This window comes from Notolepis coatsorum, assembly GCF_963971535.1.
Source record: "Notolepis coatsorum genome assembly, chromosome: 7".
NCBI lineage: Eukaryota > Metazoa > Chordata > Actinopteri > Aulopiformes > Paralepididae > Notolepis > Notolepis coatsorum.
In genome coordinates, this window is record NC_140171.1 from 21,865,954 (window position 1) to 21,881,001 (window position 15,048).

The 15,048-nt window shown below is 40.0% G+C and overlaps 1 protein-coding gene across 1 annotated transcript in view; it reads left to right on the plus strand.

The window, feature by feature from the left end:
* The window catches only part of LOC311231370 (uncharacterized protein), a 45,207-nt gene extending 30,846 nt beyond the window's left edge, over nt 1-14,361 (plus strand). Inside the window, exons 11-16 of the mRNA XM_084317939.1 lie at nt 1,935-1,999; nt 3,149-3,294; nt 3,807-4,069; nt 8,436-8,500; nt 8,714-8,859; nt 10,924-14,361. Of these exons, the coding sequence (XP_084174065.1) occupies nt 1,935-1,999; nt 3,149-3,294; nt 3,807-4,069; nt 8,436-8,500; nt 8,714-8,859; nt 10,924-11,075 (837 nt within the window). The 3' untranslated portion in view covers nt 11,076-14,361. The remainder of the gene's footprint in view (nt 1-1,934; nt 2,000-3,148; nt 3,295-3,806; nt 4,070-8,435; nt 8,501-8,713; nt 8,860-10,923) is intronic.
* The last annotated feature ends 687 nt before the right edge of the window (nt 14,362-15,048 follow it).

Sequence of the window (15,048 nt, forward strand, 5' to 3'; positions counted from 1 at the left end):
CTGCTTTAGACGAACTTGTCACACTGCTTGCTTAGACGAACTGCTGCTGTGCGCACCTGCGCCAGCATATATACTTAAGTGGCTTTCTAGTTCCAAACCTAACCACTTTAGTCTGAATCAATACACTGCCAAGGGCATGTCCTGACTTGCCCCAAACTCGCCCCTTGCACCTGTCTGAGTGCGAGACTGCCTGGCGCCTGGGGGCGCTGTCCAATAAGGAGAGCGAATATTACTCTGGTTTGAACGCAGGTAAAGGGATATTCCGTGTATATATATAAATAATATACAAAGTATATCAAACAATAAAGGTAGATTCTCAGTTTAATCTGGCCCTTCACAACAGACTCTGTTTTGCCCATGTGTAATGATAGTTTGTTATCAGCGAGCCATATGCAGATTTTGCCTAGTTCCGAGCTGAGGGTTTTTTCAACCTGTAACTTGTTCTTGTCAGAGACCAGCAGGGCTGAGTCGTCCGCAAACAGGAACAAGTTGCAGTCACAAGCTGACGACATGTCATTTGCATAAATTAGGAACAGTAGCGGTCCTAGTATGCTTCCTTGTGGAACACCACAGCTCACTGTGAGGGGGGGGGGATAGGGTACCGTTTACATCCACCATCTGTTCCCTCCCCTCAAGGTAGGATTGCATCCAGCTCACTGATAGACTATCAAAACCAATTGCTTTTAGCTTGTCAATCAGAATGGAGTGATTATCAGTGTCGAAGGCCTTTTGTAGGTCCAGCATGACCATGCCGCAGTATTTGCCTGCGTCCACCTCTTGTTTGATGTGGTCATTCAAATAGAGAAGGCATGTGTCAGTGGAGTGGGATGTTCTGAAGCCAGATTGGAATTCGTAGATTCGATTTTTTTCCGCTAGGTACTTTTCGACCTGTTCGTAGACTATTTTTTCCATGACTTTCGAGATGGAGGTGAGAATAGAAACAGGGCGGTAGTTGCCTGGGTCTAATTTGCTGCCCTTTTTGTGCAGAGGGGTCACCCTCGCAATTTTGAAGTTCTTGGGGACGTGTCCCTGTTTTATGGAGAGGTTTATTATGTGTGTGATGGCGGCTGCTGAGTCTCTGAGGAATTTAGAGGGGATGTTGTCATGGCCAGTGGCCTTGTTAGGTTGGAGGGCGCTCAGTTTATTGAGTACCTCATCTGTTGTTACCATTTCCAGCTTGAAGTCGTCCTTGTGGACCCCTAGGTTTTTGTAGTAAGCTACTATGTGTTCTACCCCATAAAGCCCTGAGTGGGAGGGTAGTTTGTTTACCAGTGTTGTGGCTATGTTTGTGAAGAAAATGTTTAAGTAATAGGCTACATCCAGCTAGTCTGTGATGAGCGTGTTGTCCGTTTTTATGTTTATGTTTGAGAATCTGGTTTTAAGTTTTTTACTGCATCCTAGTTGATTATTGAGTAATTTCCAAAGTTCACGTGGTTTGTTTTTGTTTTCCTCAGTTTTGTCATTGATGAAATTCTTTTTTGCAGTTTTGATCATGGAGTTTACGTCGTTTCTTAGTCTGTTTCTTTCTAGTTTGAGTTCAGTCACGTGGGCTTGGAGTTCACTGCTCGTGCTTTTGGTAAGCTTTGACTGACTTTTACGAAACTCAGAGTTTTTTTTTGATCTACCGAAGGCACTTCCTTGTGGTGAAAGCGAAGAAGGAGGTGAGTAGGTGACCACACCCCTGCTTATGTACGAATGTTGGGATGTAAAGGTACATTGTGGAATTTTTTATTCAGTGCGCGTGCACGAGTGAAGTATAGTGCAGTAGTGACGCTGAGCGAGAACCATACGAAACAGAACAAGTTGATACACATCCTTAGTAAATCAGTTTTTTCATATAGCTTAACTTGTTTAACTTCACGTTCAAGTTAACTTCAGTGGCCATCTCAGTAACATATATCTACTGTATGTGTGTCTCTCTTTCTCTCCCCAAGGTGAACAAAGGTTACAGGATCATATATCCATCTACCTTCTTAAGGTCAAGGGTCAATCAATTCTCGTAAGTTATGATTTATTCTAAGAATGCATTGTTTAGAGAAGATAGTACTTAGAATTACAGCTGCATCTTTAATGTGTAGTAACTAGGGATGACCCGATCACGTTTTTTGCCACCGATACCGATCACCGATCGTCTTGAGCCATATCGGCCGATACCGATCCGATACCGATCGTTTTTGATTAAAAACAAATTAAAAATTATTTTATATAATTTTTTTCTTTTTTTTATAAAATATATATATTATATAATTAGACTTGTACTTGTATTATCTGCGAGACATCGCCACCACGCAACAAGCTCCACTGTCTGTGTGTACTCTAGTAGCCTCCAGCTACGGCCAGGATTCTCCGGAGCTGCAGCTGGACCTATACTCGAGTAGCCTCGAGCTACGGCCAGGATTCTCCTGCGCTGCAGCTAGAACCTAGTATTGGTATAACGTTAAATAACATTGAGCAAGCCCTCAGCTCGAATACGCGTCGAATCAGTGTTATAAGACATTGATATCAGGAGCTATCTGTAGCTACTGCTAGCCGGATATAACGTTGATACAGCGCCTCAGTGAATTATTTAGTTCAATGGGACATTTCGTTTTGAACAGTGAACTAATTTGCGCTAACGTGAGCTAACAGAGTATCATACACGTCTCTAATAGACTATTGCTGGAGCATTTGTTGATATCAGGAGCTATCGGTAGCTGGCCGGCTAGATACCGTTTGGTTAGACAATGCCTCATCATGTATTAAACTAAAAGTGAATAGTTGACTGGGTCATTTTGTAACGTTAGCTCAGGAAGACGCCGTCCTCCCCTCCCACTAGACTAGACTAGACTAGACCCGTGTTTACATGCGTGCGGGAGGGGCTGGAGGGGGAAGCAGACGCCGCACCACCCGGTGTCTGAAACAGAACTCAGCGGATGAGATCGGTTTTGACGATCGGCGAAAATAAAGCATTATCACCGATCACCGATCGCATATTTATACTGATTATCGGCCATCGGTGGCCGATCGATCGGGGCATCCCTAGTAGTAACGATGGTCAATAGAATCCCATAGAAAGGATTATGGGATGTCCTAAGTCTATACATTTTTGTAAACCCTCCAAGCAAGGCTAATGTTTTGTTCTTTTTTTCTTCTTTTCTTTTGTTACTAGACAAGGGTCTGTGGTTGTCAACATGACATTGATCTTCCAGAACCAAACTGTGCTTCCTAATGCAACCAGTGCAACTGAAGCACTGCAGACCTCACTGGCTGACGGCAGCACCAACCTCAATGTAGATACAAGCTCTATTACCATAAGTAAGTATCTAACTATTTCCTTGGCCTCCTTCAAGACAGTCCTGAAAACCCATTTGTTCACGAAGGTCTATGGTCTCTACTAGTCGTTTCCCTGTCCTTTATTGTCATTATTATTTATTTAGTTAATTCCTTATTTGTCTTTTTTGTTGCCATGTAAAGCGTCTTTGGTTTTCTTGAACGGCGTTATTTAAATCCAAGTTATTATTATTATTGTATTATTATCTATAATTACTGTTTCAACCTATCCAAGTTAAACCTGTGCATATATTTTCCATACTGAAAGTATATTTTTAGTATATTAAGTGTGTTGAAATATATTTCTACCCTTATGTACTATTCTGAGAGTATACTTGCAATGCATTTTTCTTACTTTTTGTGTTATCATGTACTAATTCAAAGCATAGTTGATATGATCATTAATATGCTATAAATGTAATTTTAAGTACACTTAAAAAAAACGATTTTGCCATTTTCATCCAATGATAATATCGTTGTCATCTCTCTTATTGCAGCTAGTACAGTTAGCACAACTACCAATGCAACATCAGCAGAAGCTCCAACAACCGCAGGATCCACAACTGTGATAGCACCTACAACAACTGCAGAAGCCATCACAATAGCTCCAGTTGTAACAACTACAGAATCCACAGCAGCCCCTACAAGCAACGAGGGGTCTTTGGGTTTGGGATTCAGAATGACGCGCACCTTTTCAAATGACCTTTTGGATTCTACCACTGTAGCATACCTGGAACTGGCTGCAAATATTACAACAGAGGTAAGCCCATCAATATGACATTACTTTGTATGTTGTATTTATTTATTTATTTATTTATTTATTTATTTATTTATTTATTTATTTATTTATTTATTTATTTATTTATTTATTTATTTATTTATTTATTTATTTATTTATTTATTTATTTATTTATTTATTTATTTATTTATTTATTTATTTATTTATTTATTTATTTATTTATTTATTTATTTATTTATTTATCTATTTATCTATTTATCTATTTATCTATTTATTTATTTATTTATTTATTTATTTATTTATTTATTTATTTATTTATTTATTTATTTATTTATTTATTTATTTATTTATTTATTTATTTATTTATTTATTTATTTATTTATTTATTTATTTATTTATTTATTTATTTATTTATTTGTTTATTTATTTATTTATTTATTTATTTATTTATTTATTTATTTATTTATTTATTTATACAAAACCAGCAGTGTGTGATGATATAAACTATGTGAGATCAAGCGTGTGAGATCAAGCGTGTGAGATCAAGCGCGTTCCTGTAGTAACGCGAGAGGTGAAGCGTTGGTCTGTGGAATCAGAGGACACGCTCCAAGCTGCACTCAAATGCACAGACTGGGACGTGTTCCGCAATAACACAGACAATATTAATGACTACACCGAAACAGTGCTGGACTTTGTTTGTACTTTTGTAAAAGAAACAATCCCCTCTACCACAATTAGAGTTTACCCAAACCAAAAGCCCTGGGTAGACAAATCCGTCCGTGAGGCTCTGAAAGCGCGCACCTCAGCTTATAACGCCGGGCTTGTGACAGGCAACATGAATGAACACAAGGCGGCAAGACACAACGTAAGGAGGACAGTAATAGAGGCAAAATGGCGCTACAGGGATTAAGATTAAGATTTGTTTATTAAGGACAATGCAAATTAATGAACATCATTTACATGAGTGTATGCATAACATCACAGCATGATAGGGACGTAAATATGCCGGGAATAGCACAAGGCTAATTTCCACCCGTAGTCCTAACATAAAACAAACACAAAACGGACCTTACAACGTTCATTCATAAACTGACATCACTGACATGACCACACTAACATGACATTCAGTCAGTACAACATCACTAACATCCCTAATGAGTGCATATTTGGCTGTCTAACAGCCATTTCCTGAGTTGGCCCCTAAAGGTGGACAGGGTGGTACAATCCCTTAAGGCAGGGGTCTCAAACTCAATTTACCTGGGGGCCGCTGGAGGTAGAGTCTGGGTGAGGCTGGGCCGCATCAAATATTCCACAAAAAAGGGTTTCAGGTATTCCAAAAAAAAGTACAACTGATCCAATCTTCTCAATCTTTAGCAATAACATTTCAGAACATGAACAGTTCTTCAGAACATTAACGGTTCTTCAGAACATAGGCTTCTCAGTGGTGTCAGTGGACTCATCCACAGCTATGGAAATGCACTGCATTTTTTTATTCTATCACAAAGCTGTTTAATCAAATCACCAGCCAGTATTTCAGTTATTCTGGTTGCTGTGCTATCTGAGGGGGAATTGCTTTTGTTTGCCTTCAAACATGGTCTCCATCACTTCAGTCATACATTATTTTATTATGTATGCATCAGAGAATGGCTTCTTGTGTTTAGCCAAAACCCTTGCCACTGAGTGAGGACTTGGTTGCTTTTTCTCGTTGTGACATAGATTTAACAATAATTCTGCTTGCAGCTTGATATGATGATTTCATTCAATTTATTTTTGTGGTTCTTAGCACTGAATTTTGAGGAAATCAAAATAACTGTTTTGTTTCGTAGTAGCGTTTCAAATTGCCACTCTTCACAAGAGCTACCGTTTCTTGGCATATTAGGCTGTAAAGTTTAAACTTTACAGCACTGACAAAGTTGAACAAAGTGCTGTACAAGTCCCACAACATTAAACAAAAATATATATATATTTTATTATTATTATTATAATTTTTCTTTTTAAACTTTGATGTCAAGTAGGGGGCCGCAAAATATCATCCAGCGGGCCGCAATTGGCCTGCGGGCCGCGAGTTTGAGACCCCTGTCTTAAGGGGACTGTAAGGCTGTTCCATGTTCCACTTCCCTTTATAGGTTGAAACTTCAGTTGAAACTTCAGTTGAAAGGATAAGGTTGAACTTGAGTTTGAACAGGCTGATTCCAGAGGTATGTGGCAGGGCCTCAGAACGATGACAGATTACAAAGGCACCTTCCTCAAGCTGAACAGTGACATCTCCTTGGCAAATGATCTCAATACCTTCTATGCGAGGTTTGAGGCTGTGAATAACAACACCAGCCTACAAACAACTGCAATGGAGGGGGCGGGGGGGACTGCCGATGGAGACTCAGTGTTCAGGATAACAGAACATGAGGTGAGGAGGACCTTTAAGAAAGTGAATATCAGGAAGGCAGCAGGACCGGACGGTATCCCCGGCCGCGTCCTAAAAGTCTATGCCGCCCAATTGGCCCCGGTATTCACTGACATATTTAATCTGTCCTTAGAACAGGTTGTCATCCCCATCTGTCTGAAGAAGTTCACTATTATCCCTGTACCCAAAAAATCCACGCCCGCTAGCCTCAACGACTACCGCCCTGTAGCTCTCACCTCCATAGCCATGAAGTGCTTTGAGAAGCTTGTGAAGGGCTACATCTGTTCCTCCCTTCCCATCAACCTGGACCCCCTGCAATTTGCATATTGCCTCAACAGGTCCACGGAGGACGCCATAGCCCATGTGCTGCACACAGCAGCATCACACCTGGACAAGAGGCAGGGGAACTATGTGAGAATGCTATTCATCGACTACAGCTCAGCATTCAATACCATAGTCCCCTCCAAACTCATAGCCAAGCTCAGGGACCTGGGCTTGAACTATGACCTCTGCCAGTGGGTCTTGGACTTCCTGACAGGTAGACCTCAGGTGGTGAGAGCAGGCAACTGCACCTCCTCATCCATCACCCTCAACATAGGGGGCCCCCAGGGCTGTGTTCTGAGTCCCCTCCTCTACTCGCTGTACACACACGACTGTGTGGCACAGCGGAACAACAACACAATCATCAAATTTGCTGACGACACAGTAGTGGTGGGCCCGATCTCTGCAAACGATGAGAGGGCCTACCTGGAAGAGGTAGAGAATCTGGCATGGTGGTGTCAGGAGAACTGCCTCTCCCTGAACGTCAGCAAAACAAAAGAGATGATTGTGGACTTTAGGAGGTCGGGGGTCAGAGACTAAAGCCCCCTCAGCATAGACGGGGCACCGGCCGAGAGAGTGAACCGTTTTAAGTACCTCGGAGTCCACATATCCGAGGACTTGACATGGACTACACACATTGACAGTGTAGTGAAGAAGGCACAGCAACGCCTCTACTTCCTTAGGTGCCTAGTGAGTCAGAAGATCCTTAAGAACTTCTACTCATGCACAATAGAGAGCATCCTGACTGGCAATATCACCTCCTGGTTTGGGAATAGCACCGCACAAGACCGTAGCAGACTACAGAGAGTGGCCCGTTCAGCCGAACGCACAATTGGAGGTGGGCTTCCCACTCTCCAAGACATTTACAACAAGCGTTGCAGGGGTAAGGCTAAGATAATAATCAAAGACTCTAGCCACCGAAACAACTGCCTCTTTGAACTGCTGCGGTCAGGCAAGCGATACCGGAGTCTCATGGCAAGCACAGAGAGACTCAGAAGGAGCTTCTATCCCCAGGCCATCAGGATGCTCAACGACAATAACACTATGTAACAAACCATCAAATACACTCACAGCACACACATCCACACATACACACTCACTTTAAATAAACAACTCACTGTAGCACCCACTTTACCCACTTTAGACACTTTAACACACTTTATATTTATTGGTAAAGAGATTTGCACTACAACTCATACCTCATTGCACCTTACCCTAAGTTGTACCTCATCCCATTTCTGCATTGTACTGTATATTGTATTGTAACTCAGTTAAAAAAAATCTACTTTGTATTGTATATTGTATATATGTACTGTATATTGAACACTTTTGTTAACACTTGTTTATGTACTTTTGACTTTCTATTTTATACTATTTTATTCTATTTTATCTAGCACACCCTCAGGAGCAAAACAGGAAAAAGCATTTCATATACAAGTATTCTGTATTTTTGTATGGCAACTAATAAAGAAACTTGAACTTGTAACACATTCAAATAAAATCAGTATAACATTTCTATATTTTTTTAAACAAGTTGCTACACATCCTTAGTAAATATTTTTTTTCCTGTAGCTTAACTTGTTTAACTTCAAGTTCAAGTTAACTTCAGTGGCCATCTCAGTAACAGATATCTACTGTATGTGTGTCTCTCTTTCTCTCCCCAAGGTGAACAAAGGTTACAGGATCATATATCCATCTACCTTCTTAAGGTCAAGGGTCAATCAATTCTCGTAAGTTATGATTTATTCTACGACTGCATTATTTAGAGAATCTAGTACTTAGAATTACAGCTGCATATTTAATGTCCAAGAACTAATGTATAGTAACGATGGTCAATAGAATCCCATAGAAATGATTATGGGATGTCCAGAGGACTTCATTTTGTAAACCCTCCAAGCAAGGCTAATATTTTGTAATTTTTTCTTCTTTGCTATTGTTACTAGACAGGGGTCTGTGGTTGTCAACATGACATTGATCTTCCAGAACCAAACTGTGGTTCCTAATGCAGCCAGTGCAACTGAAGCACTGCAGACCTCACTGGCTGATGGCAGCACCAACCTCAATATAGATACAAGCTCTATTACCATAAGTAAGTATCTAACAATTTCCTTGGACTCCTTCAAAACAGTCCTGAAAACCCATTTGTTTCACGAAGGCCTATGGTCTCTAGTCGTTTCCCTGTCCTTTATTGTCATTATTATTTATTTAGTTAATTCCTTGTGACTTTTTTATTGCCTTGTAAAGCATCTTTGGTTTTCTTGAAAGGCGTTATTTTAATCCAAGTTATTATTATTATTTTATTATTAACTATAAGTAAAATACGTATATTTTTTTTATTTTAAGTGTGTTGAAATGTGTATATTTCTACCCTTGTGTACTATTCTGAGAGCATACTTGCAATGCATTTTTTGTACTTATTACGTATCATGTACTAATTCAAAGCATATGTTAATATGATTATTAATATGCTGTAAGTGTAATTTTAAGTACACTTAAAAAAAACAAGATGTTTACCAAACTTAAAGGAAAACTCCAACATTTTGGGAAATTAGCTTATTTAACATCTTCCCTGGAGTTAGACAAGAAGATACATACCTTTTTTGTCTCTGTGCGTGCATTTAGCTTTGGGAACAGTCGCTCCGTTAGAGTAGCTTAGCTTCATCACTGGAAGTGGAGGAGATCCGGAGCTTCATCACTGGAAGTGGGGGAGATCCGGAGCCTGACGTTCCCTTACACTGTATACAGTCACGAAATACACTCCAAATACAACTCCAAAACGTTCATGTAGACATGTTGTGACCTGTGTATTCACCATGTGGAGAAATAAAAAATAATTGAATTAGACAATTACGTTTTATAAGCAAATATACTCTGAACTATTTTTTGCCTAACCACTCCTCTCTGAGCGCAGTCAGTGATTTCAACGTGTCGTCGTGATTGTTGACATTCTCATTCATTCAAAGGATCCGAACCGATTGAAGTTTATGGATACCATGACTTAAAATCCTCTTACCTTGACGATTAAAAGCCTCCCCAATTTAGAAAACAGTAATCCAATGGCTGGTATTGATAATATACTACTAACTACTGGACGCTCTGAGCTAACCGGAGCTAACACAGAACAGGATGGTAAAGCATATATAATGACTTCCTTTCTGGGGTTTTCAAAATAAAAGTGCAACGTTTATAGCAGCGGAAAACGTTTATTTTGTACATTATCGAACGTTAACACGAACCTAAACTAACGTTACAACTAACCTAAAGTTAGTTTAGGTTCGTGTTAACGTTAGATAATGTACAAAATAAACGTTTTCCGCTGCTATAAACGTTGCACTTTTATTTTGAAAACCCCAGAAAGGAAGTCATTATATATGCTTTACCATCCTGTTCTGTGTTAGCTCCGGTTAGCTCAGAGCGTCCAGTAGTTAGTAGTATATTATCAATACCAGCCATTGGATTACTGTTTTCTAAATTGGGGAGGCTTTTAATCGTCAAGGTAATAGGATTTTAAGTCATGGTATCCATAAACTTCAATCGGTTCGGATCCTTTGAATGAATGAGGATGTCAACAATCACGACGACACGTTGAAATCACTGACTGCGCTCAGAGAGGAGTGGTTAGGCAAAAAATAGTTCAGAGTATATTTGCTTATAAAACGTAATTGTCTAATTCAATTATTTTTTATTTCTCCACGTGGTGAATACACAGGTCACAACATGTTTACATGAACGTTTTGGAGTTGTATTTGGAGTGTATTTCGTGACTGTATACAGTGTAAGGGAACGTCAGGCTCCGGATCTCCCCCACTTCCAGTGATGAAGCTCCGGATCTCCCCCACTTCCAGTGATGAAGCTAAGCTACGCTAACGGAGCGACTGTTCCCAAAGCTAAATGCACGCACAGAGACAAAAAAGGTATCTTCTTGTCTAACTCCAGGGAATATGTTAAATAAGCTAATTTCCCAAAATGTTGGAGTTTTCCTTTAAGTTGTGCTTTAGTAACCAACCAAAATACTCATTCTGTGCAAGGCCTCTAGGGCAATTTTCACAGGTGAATCTGTTACAATGACTACTATTACTAACCTTTGCTGTGAAGTTTTGTTGACAGCAATGCAATTTTCATCCAATGATAATATGCTTTTCTTTTCTTGCAGCTAATACAGTTAGCACAACTACCAATGCAACTACAACTACCACAGCTACTACAGCTACTTCAAGAGCCCATACTTTGAAAATGACTCTGAGAAACAGAGTTTGGCTACCCATATTCTTAACCATCCTCGCAAGACTGTTTCATTGTCTATAAACCCTGATATGTTGCTGTGTGAGCAAATGGACATATTGACTATTGACTATAGTAAGGGAGATCAGCTATTAAAGATACCATCAGTCATCACTGGACCTTGGGAAAACGGGCATTACAATTATTATTAGGGGTGTAATTTTACCGAACCTTCGGTTCAGTACTCGCTGTGTACCGAACGAATACACGAATACAACGTTATTTTAAGCACTAACGGAATGCACCTGCAGAACTGTTTTTGCGTGCAGAACTAAATTCAAAACTCCAAGTTCACCCCTTCCCAAAATATAACTTGCAAAGGGCCTGATGTTGCTCGTTCAGCCCACGCACACCACTGAGAGATTACCTGTCATTTAGTCATCATAGTATGGCGAACACAAACGACAAGCCAGAGCTAGAAGACCCCCCCCCCCACACACACACACACACATATATGCACTCACCCTCTCTCTCTCAGTGCGTGAGGAGGATTGGTGCTAGATTGAGAAGGGGCTGTCTCTCGGAGATCAAATTAAGGAACGTTTACGGCATATCGAACGGACATTCATACACAGCAACGCACCTCCTAACAATGTGTGATAAACATGAAGCGATATCCCATTTCATTGGCATGAAACGGGAAATAGTAATCAAACCATTAGGGACCTGCATGACACTTCTTTCTCTATTCAATACAGTTTTACTCTGAGGCAGGGAGGGGCAACTGGCGGCCTGTGGGCCGCGTGCGGCCCTCACCGACGCTCCATGGCCAATATCCGAATATTGATCAATTATTATTGTTTTCAGCTGTTAAATACACACCGGTAGATCACGGGCTGATTTCAAGTAGACTGTGAGATTATTTTTATATAACATTGAGTATATGTTGTCACGTCGCGGCTGAGATGAGGCTTGCTTTAGCGCAGAGCTTTCCTCTCATTTCATTATAGACACAGACCAGCGCGGACCTTCAATGACATGCAATTGTAATTTCATTAGACACAGACCAGCACGGACCTTCAATGACATGCAATATAATTGACGCAATCAATGGGCTAATGTTAGCTGCTAACTAAGTTATCCCATAACAAGGCTAAGCTAACTAGTGTTAGCCGCTAACCCTGGAAACGCTCAAAGCGGACTCCAGGACACCAGTTCCATTCGTGAGGTAAGCGGGTGGGTTATATTGACAAGGCTTGACAACAGAGGTTCAAAGATAACTTCATATTTATTGGTTATTCGTTTCTTTATATCGGGCATCCAGTTTCCATCTCCGTTATTGACCATTTTCGCGATGTTTGCGGACCCATCGTGTGTTCTGTATTATAGCTATGGAGACAATAGTATGGCTCATTTGACAGGCATTGTTTATAGTCCAACACTGACAAACAAGTTCATTTCTACATACTTTAGTTTGTGCGCTATTCCACGCTAAACATCGCCCCTTTTCAAAATAATCCAGTCTTTTTTCTAGATTGCGAGATATGACGTGTTATATGTGTAACAGATGGTATCGTGAAGCGCAGTCAAGAAGGGCTGGGGTGAGTAGCGGTGCTATGGGTTAAACTCACTCTCACATCCTCAAAAGACGCATAAACCCATTACTTAGAAGTGAATTCACCTTTTGGTATAGCGGTCTGTGTTGTTGCCTGCGACGTGAGAGACCGGGGTTCGACTCCCACTCGGGGCATCGAAGTTTGAGGTGACGTTGTCACAACCGTTACATATGCATATGCCCAAATCGTTCGGGTTGCTCGCCTGAAACCTATATTATTTCCAAATCAAAGGTATATACCATATATGTTTCTTCACAAAAGGGGGGGAAACCCTGCATCGTTTGATTGATATCGGTTGATATCGGTATCGGAAATTAAGAGTTGGACAATATCGGTATATCGGTATCGGTAAAAAAGCCAATATCGAGCATCCCTAGTTTCAGGCGATCAAATCTCCGACAGATTGCTGTGTTCAGATTCACTGTGAGGGGGAGGTGTTCCTGCAGCCAGATGCACAAAGAGTGAGAGACCCCGTTCAAAAGGTAGGCGATACAATCGTCATTGCAATTTTAACGTAGGAAGTGGTGACAGGGAGACACAGGCAGGTGTTTAGAATGGGGACATCGAAAGAAATATCAAAGAATCTAAAAACGAGAAAACTAGTTTTTGGCACTGAATGGTTGGATTTGAAACACGAGAATACTTGTTTTTGCTGCAGAAAGAGTTCATTTGAATATAGAATAATATTTGTTGGCAGTAACTGCACACTACATCACCCCTGACTGGAACATGGAAAGCCAAACTTCCCCCACTGTACCGAAAACCTGTACCGAACCATGACTTCAAAACCGAGGTACATACCAAACCGTTATTATTATTCTATACTTTTAAACACAGCATGAATGGTAACCCAATAAATATGATACAAATCCAGTGGACAAATATTTAGAAATGAACATGGTTAGCAATACTAGTTCTATATACAGTAGGCCTACTGTGTGTGACGGAGCGGCATATTATCATACATACATTCATTACATATTATCATACATACATACATTCATTCATTCATATTATCATACATACCTTCATATTAGGGGTGTAACGGTACACAAAAACCACGGTTCGGTACGTACCTCGGTTTTGAAGTCAAGGTTCGGTACGGGTTTTCGGTACAGTGGTTCCACTCAGGGGTGATGTAGTGTGCAGTAACTAATTGTACTTGTAGGGCTGTCAACGAATATTCTATATTGAAATGAATAATCTACTTTTTTATAATTATATTAGATAGCGAAAATAACAGCCCCGGGTGGGCGGTCGTTAGTGGTTAACATACCATTGTATTAATTCGGTACACAGCCGTTCGGTATGGTACGGTAGACACTGAAACAGTTCGGTACGGATACGTGTACCTTTACACCCCTACTTCATATACATTATCAAACATACATGCATATTCATTGATCTTGTCATGCATGCATTCATGCAATATAAATAAATGTATCATATCATGTTGTCATACATTAATGCATATGTACATTCATGCATAGTACATTCATGTTTGTTTGTTTGTTTGTTGGGTTGTATTTATATATTTATTTTTTGGGTTGTTTGGGATATTAATGTATCGTGTGTAGAACTTAATTAATTGATGTGCAGCACCTGTTTAGTTTAGTTAATTAATTATGTGTGGCACAATACTTTTATTATTATTAATTAATTAATTTCTTTACACTTGTTTTCGTTGATCTTCTACAGTGTATGTTGCTACCCCTGGTAAAATGCTGTATTTATTTAATCTGTTTTGTTTTTGTTGCAATAAAATACATTTAATACTCAAGTTTCAAGTTCAAGTTTCTTTATTAGTTGTCATACAGAAGTACAGAATACTTTTATACAAAATGCTTCTTTCTGTTACGCTCCAGAGACTGTGCTAGACAAAAATAGATAAGTATGTGTTCAGTGTTCAGCATATACATATATACAATGTACAATACAAAGTAGAAGTAACTGAGTTACAATACAATATACTATACAGTGCAAAGCAGAAATGGGATGAGGTACAATTTAGGTACAATTTACAGTAAGGTGTAATGAGGTATGGGTTGTAGTGCAAATTCTTTACCAATAAATATAAAGTGTATTTAGGTGTTCTAAAGTGGGCAAAGTGGGTGCTGCAGTGACTTGTTTGTTTAAAGTGAGTGTGTGCGTGTGGATGTGTGTGCTGTGAGTGCATTTGATGGTTGTTACATAGTGTTATTGTTCGTTGAGCATCCTGATGGTCTGGGGATAGAAGCTCCTTCTAAGTCTCTCTGTGCTTGCCATGAGACTCCGGTATCGCTTGCCTGACCGCAGCAGTTCAAAGAGGCAGTTGTTTGGGTGGCTGGAGTCTTTGATAATTCTCTTAGCCTTACCCATGCACTGCTTGGGTAAGGACATGCACACAGCAGCATCACACCTGGACAAGAGGAAGGGGAACTATGTGAGAATGCTATTCATCG